This window comes from Xenopus laevis, chromosome 9_10L (genome assembly GCF_017654675.1).
Source record: "Xenopus laevis strain J_2021 chromosome 9_10L, Xenopus_laevis_v10.1, whole genome shotgun sequence".
Classification (NCBI taxonomy): domain Eukaryota; kingdom Metazoa; phylum Chordata; class Amphibia; order Anura; family Pipidae; genus Xenopus; species Xenopus laevis.
Window position 1 is genome coordinate 47,005,176 of NC_054387.1, and position 12,454 is coordinate 47,017,629.

General features: G+C 42.8%; 1 protein-coding gene across 2 annotated transcripts in view; it reads right to left on the reverse strand.

The window, feature by feature from the left end:
• Nucleotides 1-12,454, reverse strand: part of caskin2.L (CASK interacting protein 2 L homeolog) — a 45,265-nt gene that overhangs the window by 5,705 nt on the left and 27,106 nt on the right. For both annotated transcript variants that reach the window (XM_018233951.2, NM_001136167.1), the window contains 10 exon segments: nucleotides 4,731-4,828; nucleotides 3,921-4,066; nucleotides 3,690-3,785; nucleotides 2,361-2,491; nucleotides 2,140-2,248; nucleotides 1,715-1,823; nucleotides 1,529-1,623; nucleotides 1,303-1,420; nucleotides 733-861; nucleotides 520-629 (listed from right to left, as the gene is read on the reverse strand). In XM_018233951.2, the coding sequence (XP_018089440.1) occupies nucleotides 520-629; nucleotides 733-861; nucleotides 1,303-1,420; nucleotides 1,529-1,623; nucleotides 1,715-1,823; nucleotides 2,140-2,248; nucleotides 2,361-2,491; nucleotides 3,690-3,785; nucleotides 3,921-4,064 (1,041 nt within the window). In that variant the 5' untranslated portion in view covers nucleotides 4,065-4,066; nucleotides 4,731-4,828.

The following is a 12,454-nucleotide window of genomic DNA, read 5'->3' on the forward strand; positions in this document are numbered from 1 at the left end:
ATAACAGCTGCCTGGTAGATCTAAGAACAGCACTCATTAGTAAAATCCAGGTCTAACTGCGACACATTCAGTTACATTGAGTAGGAGAAACAATAGCCTGCCAGAAAGCAGTTCCATCCTAAAGATGGCTGCCTACACACCAATATTACAACTAAAAAAAAATACACTTGCTGGTTCAGGAATTAAATTTTATATTGTAGAGTGAATTATTTGCAGTGTAATTTAGAAATAAAACATCATACAAATCATGACAGAATCCCTTTAACAACTTCATTGGTTCTGCAAAGACTGTTGGTGCTGGGTTTAGAGTTATATAGGCCACCTTTTCTGGAAAAAAATACCGGCCTTCCTATATATCTTTTTTCCTTTGGGATCAGCCATAATTTTTACTGGCCAGGCCTGTAAAATACCGGCCAGGTGGCAACCCTAGCTGGGCCCCAGCACAATTAAACATAGCCCCTATCAGAGCTGTAGCCTCTACACTGTAATACAAGAGAATGTCTTTGAAGCAACAGATACCTGTGCATTTTCTATGAGCAGCGCTGTGTTTACCAGCTGTCCCTCGCAGCTCTGGCCACTGCCCGCACTCCGTACACTGCTCTCACTGCCCACACTGTGACGGTCGCCAGCTGAAAAGGAAAAATAATTGGTCAGACGGGGGAGCCCACAAACTAGTTTTCTGTCATAAATAACTGCAGGCACATGGGCATGGCTCATCCCTCTATCACTCACCTATTGATGTTTCAGGGTTAATGCCAAGCTGAGAACCTGTTATTGGACTGTGCTGAATTGGCAGAGTGAGGGCAGTCTTTGCCACGCGCTGATGCGAAGGCACGGTGATGTTACGAGACAGTGTAGAGCCTATGGGGAAATTTGTATAAGATAGGGACAAGTCAGTTGCAGCTGTTCGGAAAGTCCTTATTTATTCAGGAAAGTAATTGTTACATACAGTAGGACTGTCTAACCTAGTGATCCCCAACCAGTGGCTTGTGAGTAACATGTTGCTCTCCAACCCCTTGGATGTTGCTTCCTGTGGCCTCAAAGCAGATGCTTATTTTTAATTTCCACGCTTGAAGGCAGGTTTTGGTTGCATAAAAACCAGTTGCACTACCAAATGAGTATCCTGTAGGTTGCCAGTCCACATAGAGTCTACCAAATGGCCAATCATAGCCCTTATTTGGTACCCCCAGGAACAATTTTCATGCTCCCCAACTCCTTTTACAACAGAATGTTGCTCACTGGTAAAAAATGTTGGGGACCCCTGGTCTAACCCAAGATACCTTAAAAGCCTATTAGTCTTACCCAGCCTTTTGCTGATAACCTCAACAATGGATGGAGGAAAGAAACCAACACGGTCAGTTCCTTTCTGAGGATCATGAATGTGACCCTTCCAGCGGCCATCAGGGTGCTGCTCCAAGACCTGCACCAGAAAGCAAGAAGTTGCAGTGAACAAAATTCCAGTGTGTATTTTCATAGGAAATAGTAGAATGGGGTCAGTGTTTGGATAAAAAAAAGAAGGAACAATCACCGTTATCAGATCTCCAGCTCGGACGTTTAGGGCTGTTGGGTCATGAGCGTTCCAAAAATCCTTCAGCGCTCGGACCTTCAGTATGCCAGATGCTTCTGTGGAAAGGAGGGGAGTAAAAATAAGAGGATTCCAAAGTGAGGTACTACCATCACCTCCCATAATGCAATAGGCTGTGCTTGTGGGTACCTCTGAGAAGCTGCTTGATGTCAGTACTGGCGTGGGTTGTAGTAAACTGATTGACTATATCCAGTGCTGTCTGATTGTATGTGTTCCGAATATTCACATCGACGCCATTCTGTAAAAGGGGAAGAATTGATTACGTTCCAAGCAGAACAATTTATTTCCCTCATTCAACAAAAACATAAAGAGGGATCATTTTTTCTGGGGTCATTTATAAGGATATGTTGGCTATCTAATAAGGTCAGTGAACTGCCTAAAATGTCTGTAGGTGTAGTAAACGCTTTTGTATACTTTCCATTGTGCCCAGCAGAACCGGACCAAGAAGCCTTGAAACCCAATGCAAGAGTGGCAATCTGCACACCCCTGGGGTCCTTTTACACAGCGTAGGAGAGATGACACAGAGAACTAGCAGCTCTTTCACTGCCACTCACCTCTATCAGTAGCTTCACCACTTCAGTCTTTCCACAAAGGGCGGCCTCGTGCAAAGCAGTGCCCATCTTGGTCACCTTGTTAATCTCAATGCCTGATTTGAGCAGCAACCTGTAAGAGCATACCATGGATGAGTCCAGCTCACCTGAACCCCAAATTGCCAGCAGCAAATGTCACATCTAAACAGCCAGCTTCACCATTATTAACGTGAACACGCAAGTACCTGATTACTTCCAGGTGACCATTTTTTGCAGCCAAGTGAAGCGGTGTGGTGAAATTTGTATCTGTTGGATCTTTAGTAGTGCCTTCCAAGAGAGAGACGCACAGGTGACTGTTTAACAGCAGATGAACCACCTGGTAAACATTAAAAATGACAACAGTTATTCTAATTTTTTGGCTTTAGAAACCCGTCTCCACCAGTGCAATATTAGGTCATCCGTTCTATCTGTCAACTGTTACAGTTTCAAGAAGTTCTGGTCAGTGCAGTTCTTACATTTCAGCAATATCTAGAACAGGGATCCCCAACCTTTTGAACCCGTGAGCAACATTCAGATGTAAAAGGAGTTGGGGAGCAACACAAGCATGAAAAATGTTCTTGGGTGCCAATTAAGTGCTGTGATTGGCCATTTGGTAGCCCCTATGAGGATTGTCAACCTACATTGAGGCTCTGTTTGGCAGGACACCTGGTTTTTATACAATCAAAACTTGCTCCAAGCCTGGAATTGAAAAATAAGCTCCTGCTTTGAGGCCATTGGGAGCAACATCCAAGGGGTTGGAGAGCAACATGTTGCTCACAAGCTACTGGTTGGGGATCACTGATCTAGAACAAAACTCCCCAATTGAACTTCAGGCTGGGTCCCCTTAGCTCATAACAAGGTTACAGATGGTAACAGTCACCCTGCTATAATTCCAGGGGTACCCAGGGCACAAATAAACTCTCACCCCAAATCTCAATCTAACTGGCTTTCATGCTGGGTCCCCATAGCTCATAACAAGGTTACAGATATAAAGAAACATTGGGGTAACACTCACCCTGCTATAGTTCCAGGGGTACCCAGGGCACAAATAAGCACTCACCCCAAATTTCACCCTAACTGACCTTCAGGCTGGGCTCCTTAGCTCATAACAAGGTTACAGATATATAGAAACATTGGGGTAACAGTCAACCTGATATTATTCTAGAAGTACCCAGGGCAGAAATTATACTCATCCCAAATCTCACCTTAACTAACCTTCAAGTTTGAGCCCTTTATATTCACTGCCATAGGCCTACTCACTGCTGTTTGCTAGTAAACTGTGAGCAGGGACAAGCAACCATACCAACTTCCCTGCTTCTGCTGGTACGTGCCACTAAGAGAGCCCAGCTTGGTCAATACATCAGCATCACAGTTGGCTGCACACTGCATAATTAGTCACATTTTGGTGACTCCACTCTGCATTTTAATCACTGCTGGAAAACCGCCATGTGACACAAGTGAAGTATCATGTAATTAAAAGGGGAGAGAGAATTAACAAGGTAAAAGCGAGCTGCACCCAACCCTTTCCAGCTTACTTTCACTCTTCCGAATTCACAGGCTAGATCCAAGGGGGTTTTCTTTCCCTTGTTAACATAACAGGGGTTCGACTGGTGCTGCAGAAGAGTCTCCGACTGTTGGGGAAAAAAAGTTAGAGAGATAATTTACAGGAAGTGAACTAGTGATTTGCATGACCAGTGCCATTATATTTATGTCTGTATATGGTTGCTATTCAATGAGCCATGACAACAAACATGAGTAACACTCACCACTTCATAGTGACCATACTGGGCAGCCAAGTGCAGTGGGATCTGTCCATCATTGGATGCAGCATTAACACTGGCAGAGGCTCGAAGCAAGAGGCGCACAGGTTCTGGTTGGCCCTGCCAAGCTGCGTAATGGAGGGGTCGCATTCCTGTAGAGGTGGGAAACCCCCTTTTAATGGCATCAAAAAAGGCCTGGCCCACCCAACTTTCTTACACTAAAGCCTGAAAGTGAATATGTGTGTCAGTGCTGGTACTATTACAGTGAAGAACTAATGATATAAAACAAGGATGTTGAGCTGGAGGCCTGTAGTCCAGCAGTGACCCTCCAAAGGACTTTTATGGTTCCAACTCTGCTCTATAGGCTTCTACATAGGACATCACTATGTAAATATAATCCGGCCCTCGTCCGGTTACAATTTTTCCAATGGACTCTTACTGGCCTGCAGGGGTGCTGAATGGCGACAACATTAGGGGAGGGAAATATGACATCATTGGGCTGATCTGTGATGTCATGAGACAGGAAATGAAAGTGGTTGAAGGGTAGCAGGGCAGGCAGGGGAGAAATTGATAGTCATTTACTGGACCCAGCTCTAACCTGTGCTTTACTAGCTAGGCTGCTGCTGCTATAGGCCCCTGTAGTAGTAACATCTGTATCCTCTGGGACAGTAGACAGCTGAGACAACCAAGGTGTGGTACTGAGATTTCCCACTCTCTTTATACTTAAAATACCTGCTTGGCTATACCCAGGCTCAGGGCAGTCCCCCTGGCCTGGATATTAGAAAAAGTATCTGGAAGCTTAAATTAAATTCTCACCGTTCCCATCTTTGATGTCCACGGAAGCCTGCGTTTCCAACAGCAAAAGGAGAAGCTCTGAGTTTCCAGTGAGGGCAGCATGGTGAAGGGCAGAGAACCTGCACAGTGAACAAGAACACAGGTAAGAAGAAAGGAGGTTTTGGGGTCTTATCTTCGGAAATGGGAGAAGACTACAAAGCTTTCCAGGCCGTGGAGTAAAAATAGTTAATCTAGTCCTACAGTTTAAGGAATTCTCCTCTCCCAGCACAAACAGTCTGGTTACATGCATATGGGGTTTCTTAGTGATGCCCTAGAGTAGCTGCCAGGCAGATTTGAATGAGTGCTGTGTTCTGAGGGTGAGATCTGCCTCCCACCACCGCCTCCTCCCCCAAATTTTATCTGAAACAGAACAGAGCAGGCAGGGCTCAGAGAAGTTGGCAGCCTGAGAGAGAAAGAGCAAAGGAAAAATGGGGACAGAGTGAAAGAAATTACTTTTTTTTTATAAAGATAAAATCTCAACCATAAAGCAGGACAGGACTGTTGCTTACAATGGGGATCAGATAGGATCTGTGTCACTGTGACAGAATGCTCTGTTATAAAGATAGCTAGAATCTCAGCCATAAAGCAGGGCAGGACTGCTGCTTACAATGGGCATTAGATTGGATCTGGGCCAGGTTAATTGGGATAACCTTAACAGGTTTTTGACATTTTTGTTCTAAAACAATTTGCTGTTGATCTTAAAGTGATAATGACACTAAAAGACTAGTCTTCAGAATATTAATACTTATAGGTCATGTTGATCACTTTTACTGATAGGTCTTTTCTCAGTAATTGTACTTAAAGTTCCTAAACCTAAAAATGGCTAGCCGATATCCCAGACCTCGAAAACGAGGAGTGGGAGGAAGCAACAGATAGAGGTTATAGTCATCTCTACTCTATACGTGACAAATTGGTTCAATTTAAATGGCTTCATCAATTCTATATCACCCCTGTGCGATTAAAAGCCATGGGAAATAACCCAACTGCAAAATGCCATAGATGCGGGGCTGAAGGGGCCACCTTTTTACACATGGCTTGGTCGTGCCCACCAGTCTCCATGTTTTGGACCGAAGTCATGGATATCTTAGTGGAAAAGTTAGATTTCCCTAGGCTGCTGACCCCCCCATTAGGAGTCATAGATGAAATCATTATATACGCTAATCATGCCAGAGTTAGATACCGTACACTGCTGTACTATGCTAAGAAATTAATTGCTATGGCATGGATGGGTCCCCAACCACCCACGGTACAAAACTGGATAACGTTGGTGAATTAGAATCTGCCTCTCATTAAAGGAATAGTTCAGTGTGAAAATAAAAACTGTGTAAATAGATAGGCTGTGCAAAATAAAAAATGTTTCTAATATAGTTAGTTAGCCAAAAATGTAATGTATAAAGGCTGGAGTGAATAGATGTCTAATAAAACAGCCAGAATTCAACTTCCTGCTTTTCAGCTCTATAACTCTGAGTTAGTCAGCGACTTGAAGGGGGGCCACATGGTACATTTCTATTCAGTGAGTTTGTAATTGATCCTCAGCATTCAGCTCAGATTCAAAAGCAACAGATATGACCCATGTGCCCCCCCCTCAAGTCTCTGATTGGTCACTGCCTGGTAACCAGGGTAACCAGTCAGTGTAAACCAAGAGAGCTGAAAAGCAGGAAGTAGTGTTCAGACCGACATGTTATACATGAAATCACTCCAGCCTTTATACATTACATTTTTGGCTAACTAACTATATTATAAACATTTTTTATTTTGCACAGCCTGTCTATTTATCTAGTTTTTATTTTTACACTGAACAATTCCTTTAAACTCACCTTACTAGCCAGAGGCTCACTGCAAAGATTTGAGAAAATATGGAGTCCATGGTGGGAAGCGGGACTTGGGGGTCAGGGCTCCCGAACGTGAAAAGAAGTGTTTATTTATACTGTAAAAGGCAGAAATCCTTGATTCTATCTAGTCACTGTCCAGTATGTTGATGATAGAAATCTTGGAGGCAACACTCACATCTCCCTGTACGACTGTTTGAACTGTGTTTTAATTCTTGAAGTGTATCAATCACATTACTACACAAATTGATATGTACACGTTTTATTTCAAGCTCTGTAATGGTACCTCAACTGCATTTCCGGCATACGTATATTTTGTTTTTTTGTTTTTTATGTTTTAACATTTTACCTTTAACCTTTTAAGTGCCAGCAGAATTTCACATTTTGGTTACGCGAAATGCCAGCCGTTTTTGAAACATTTTGTGCTCTCTCACTTTAGGGGCATTTTCTGAGGGGAAACCTATAGTTTACCTAGGAAAACTATACATAGTTTTTTTCGGTAGAAACTGAGCTTTCTAAATCTGCCTGAGTTTTCATGTATTTCCACCTGTGAAAAAAAATTTATAGTGCTAAATACCAAAAAAAAAAAGAAAAATTACCATTTTTCATCGTATATCAATTTATACCAGAAAAATATTTCATTTTATGGAGGAAAATCCAACTGATTTGGAAAGCCTTATGTCTCTCGAATGTGCCAATACCAGATATGTATAGTTTTAGGGAGATTTAGGACTTCTGTACCTCAAAAACTCCCGGCAGTATATTAACGAATTTTGAAAGCACTAAGGCAGAAAACGGCATGCTTTAGATTCCAAGGCAAAAAATCCTGAAACCGTAGGTTTACCCCAGAAAACCATACATTTTTGAAAAGTACACATTCTGCCGATTACAAAATGGGTAACTATGTCTCTCTACTCCCAACTACCAAACATAAAAGCTTGTCTGAACATTTTTATGGTTTTTCATAAAAAAATTCAAAATTCTGAAAAATCATTTCAAAGGTTTTATTTTGCTGCTCCGCATATCCCAAACTATATTAGGTACCAAGAAAAAGCACCTGAAATATGATTGCCAGGGGTCCACTGAACAGTTTGATACCCATTATGCATAGGTTTACCAAAGTATCTGGCATTTAGAGACACCAATATGAAGTTAGCACATCCAAATTGTTCAGGACTTTACTTCAGCTACTGAGAAATCAACACATTGACTGCATTTTTTGTGGGGTAAAAACACAGAAATATATGTTTACCCCCCAAAACCCATATATTTTTGGAAAGTACACATTCTACTGAAGCTAAAATGGGTACCCATGCCTTTCTGCTCCAAACTACTGAGTCGCAAGGCTTTCCCAAAATTGTCGGTTTTGGTGAAATATCTGAAAATTGCCTCAAACCTTCAGCTTCCCAGCACAATATCGCCCATGTATCATTACGTACTAAGAAAAAGCACCCTAAATATGATTGCCAGGGTTCCTCTGAACATTTTGGTAGTCATTGTTCATAAGTTTACCAAAGTATCTGGCATTTAGAGGCCCCAAAATGAAGTTAGCTCATACAAACAGTCCCATGGGTAACTTCAGCAAATGAAAGATCAACACATTGACTGCATTTTTGTGGGGTAAAAACACAGAAATATATGTTTACCCCCCAAAACCCATATATTTTTGGAAAGTACACATTCTACCGAATCTAAAATGGGTACCCATGCCTTTCTGCTCCAAACTACTGAGTCGCAAGGCTTTCCCACAATTGTCGGTTTTGGTGAAATATCTGAAAATTGCCTCAAACCTTCAACTTCTCAGCACCATATCACCCATGTATCGTTACGCACCAAGAAAAAGCACCCTAAATATGATTGCCAGGGTTCCTCCAAACAGTTTGGTGGCCATTGTTCATAGTTTTACCAAAGTATCTGGCATTTAGAGGCCCCAAAATGAAGTTAGCGCATACAAATAGTCTTGTGGGTAACTTCATCTAATGAAAAATCAACACATTGACTGCATTTTTGTAGGGTAAAAACACAGAAATATATGTTTACCCCCCAAAACCATATATTTTTGGAAAGTACACATTCTACTGAATCTAAAATGGGTACCCATGCCTTTCTGCTCCAAACTACTGAGTCGCAAGGCTTTCCCAAAGTTGTCGGTTTTGGTGAAATATCTGAAAATTGCCTCAAAGCTTCAACTTCCCAGCACCATATCACCCATGTGTCATTACGTACTAAGAAAAAGCACCCTAAATATGATTGCCAGGGTTCCTCTGAACATTTTGGTGGCCATTGTTCATAAGTTTACCAAAGTATCTGGCATTTAGAGGCCCCAAAATGAAGTTAGCTCATACAAACAGTCCCATGGGTAACTTCAGCAAATGAAAGATCAACACATTGACTGCATTTTTGTGGGGTAAAAACACAGAAATATATGTTTACCCCCCAAAACCCATATATTTTTGGAAAGTACACATTCTACCGAATCTAAAATGGGTACCCATGCCTTTCTGCTCCAAACTACTGAGTCGCAAGGCTTTCCCACAATTGTCGGTTTTGGTGAAATATCTGAAAATTGCCTCAAAGCTTCAACTTCTCAGCACCATATCACCCATGTATCGTTACGCACCAAGAAAAAGCACCCTAAATATGATTGCCAGGGTTCCTCCAAACAGTTTGGTGGCCATTGTTCATAGTTTTACCAAAGTATCTGGCATTTAGAGGCCCCAAAATGAAGTTAGCGCATACAAATAGTCTTGTGGGTAACTTCATCTAATGAAAAATCAACACATTGACTGCATTTTTGTGGGGTAAAAACACAGAAATATATGTTTACCCCCCAAAACCATATATTTTTGGAAAGTACACATTCTACTGAATCTAAAATGGGTACCCATGCCTTTCTGCTCCAAACTACTGAGTCGCAAGGCTTTCCCAAAGTTGTCGGTTTTGGTGAAATATCTGAAAATTGCCTCAAAGCTTCAACTTCCCAGCACCATATCACCCATGTGTCATTACGTACTAAGAAAAAGCACCCTAAATATGATTGCCAGGGTTCCTCTGAACATTTTGGTGGCCATTGTTCATAAGTTTACCAAAGTATCTGGCATTTAGAGGCCCCAAAATGAAGTTAGCGCATACAAACAGTCCCGTGGGTAACTTCAGCTAATGAAAAATCAACACATTGACTGCATTTTTGTGGGGTAAAAACACAGAAATATATGTTTACCCCCCAAAACCCATATATTTTTGGAAAGTACACATTCTACCGAATCTAAAATGGGTACCCATGCCTTTCTGCTCCAAACTACTGAGTCGCAAGGCTTTCCCACAATTGTCGGTTTTGGTGAAATATCTGAAAATTGCCTCAAAGCTTCAACTTCTCAGCACCATATCACCCATGTATCGTTATGCACCAAGAAAAAGCACCCTAAATATGATTGCCAGGGTTCCTCCGAACAGTTTGGTGGCCATTGTTCATAGGTTTACCAAAGTAACTGGCATTTAGGGGCCCCAAAATGAAGTTAGTTCATACAAATAGTCCTGTGGGTAACTTCAGCTAATGAAAGATCAACACACAGGAGAAAGCTCTCTGTTTAGTGCTGAATTAAGCATTGAAATTCCTGTTTGAGACAGGATTTTTTGTTATCACTTGGTGTGTGAATGTGTTGTCCACTTGGTGGGTGAAATTTGGGAAGTTTTGAGTTGATTTTCTTTACTAAAAATCGATTTTTCTTTTGACCCTGAAGGTGAGTGATTCTTAGCCCAGTTCCCTTCACTTGCTCTGGGCTACAAACTCACTGTTAGATCCCCTACCCCTCCCCCGCACCTGGGGTGTCAGTTTCATTTGCATTTTTCTCTTGTTTCAGCACAAATTGTTTAATTTTTGTACAGATTGAGTGGATATTTTGATTTTGCACTCAGTTCTGTGAGGAGAGAAAGCTAAAGGGAGAAGGATTTAATATAAGTATAAATATAAAATCTTTTCCAGCAGCAGCAGTGCAGCTCCCAGGCACCTGCTCACATTAACCCTCTCCCTGCCACAGCTTCTCAACTTAAAACTTACTTTTTTGTTAATCAATAGTATAAAGCTTTCTTTTTGTGTGGTGTTGTGTAAAATAATGGGAGGGAATAAAAAGGAAAGTTATAAAAAAACATCTCTTGGTTCTAAAGCAAAAGGACCTGAAAAACCCAGCTGTAGCTCTGCAAGGAAACACCAGTCAGAGCCCATGTCAAAAAGCCCCACTGCCTCTACTTCTGCTGCTGCAGCCAATGTGACCCCTGCTAAAACATTTGCACACGCGGTAGCTACTGGCAGCAACCCTAGCCAAGTCACTGCTGGGGTAGAGAAGCTTACAAGGAAGCATGGGGTCAGATGCCTAATGTCAAGCACTCATGGCATAGAGGCTTATATAAAGGCTGCAGCTGAAGTGGTGGGCCACTCTGCAGTAGTGGCAGCAAGTAAAATGTATGGGAAAGCCATAATCTTTGCCCGTACTCTAACTGCAGTGCATACTCTGGTACAGAGGGGTATCACAGTGGGAGGGAGTTATGTCCCTGTAGAACCCCTAGAAGGATTGGGCACAAGGGTGGTTTTATCTAATGTGCCCCCCTTCCTGCAAGACCACTTATTGTACCCCCACCTGCAAGCCCTTGGGGAGTTAAAATCAAATATGTCTAGAATTCCCCTGGGATGTAAGGAGAGCAGACTGAGGCACGTCCTTTCCTTTAAAAGGCAGGTGCAACTACTTTTACCTCGGGGGCAAGACACTATTGAGGGGTCTTTCGGGGTTCCATTTGAAGGGGTGCTGTATAAAATTTTTTACAGCACAGAGGAAGTGAGGTGCTTCCTTTGCAAGAACCTGGGGCACACTCGCCAGAGTTGCCCCAAAGGGCAAATTAAGACCACAGCCCCTGTTCCTGCTCCCAGTGCCTCAAATAAAACATCTTATCCTGCTGGGACTATTTCAGCAGGGTCCTCAAAGGGGATATCTCCTTCACTAGAGGAGGTGGCTGTTACACAACCCACCTCTACAACATCCAAACCTCCTCCTTCTTCACTGAAGACATCTAAGGCTGCAGCATGTCTTACAATTGCGGCAAAAGAGAAGGGGGGAAAACATGTCAAAGCTTCCCCCAGGGTCACAGTTGTTCCTACCACAAAAAAGTGTACCCCTGTTATGGGCACCCCTGAAGGTGTGGGGGTACCCATGATTGCAACACCTGGTGGGGTTGGGGCAGATAGTGGCCTTTCCTCTTCAGATGCCAAGAAAAAGAGGAAATTTAAATCAAACTGGCTGGTACCTGAGGAATGGGCATCAGTGGTTAATGATGGAGCACCCCCATCCAAGGGTAAAAAGGGCAGCAAAACTTCTGCTCCTCATGTGGTGACATTGTCTGGCCCAACTGTTGGTCACGATCAACCTGTGTCAGACCATGCACTCTTGCCTCCAGACCAGGTGGGGAATAATGAGGTTTATGGTCTGCATGGCCTTGAACATGGCAGTGTTGGTTTCCCCACAGAGTCAGGGGTGCAGTATCTGCCTCAAAATCATTTGGAAGATCTTCCCTTGGAGTGTAAAGAGATACCTAATGAGACTCCTGCAGAGTGGGCAGTCAGTGTTCCTGAGGTGCTGATATTTGGCAAATGCAACCAGCCTCAGTTTTTAGTGCCTCAGGGTATTTCACTCCAGGAGGGGGAGAATATTGGGCTAACCCCCATACAGGACCCTGCAGATAAAACTGCTGGGAAGGATGGTGAGGGTGGAGTTGTAAATACGGTGGAGGGTAGCCAGACAACCTCTACTGTTCATGCTAAAATCTCTCCTCCCTTGTCTTCAACTGACCCAAATGTTATTGCCATCCAGAAAGCACAGGAGGTAGTAG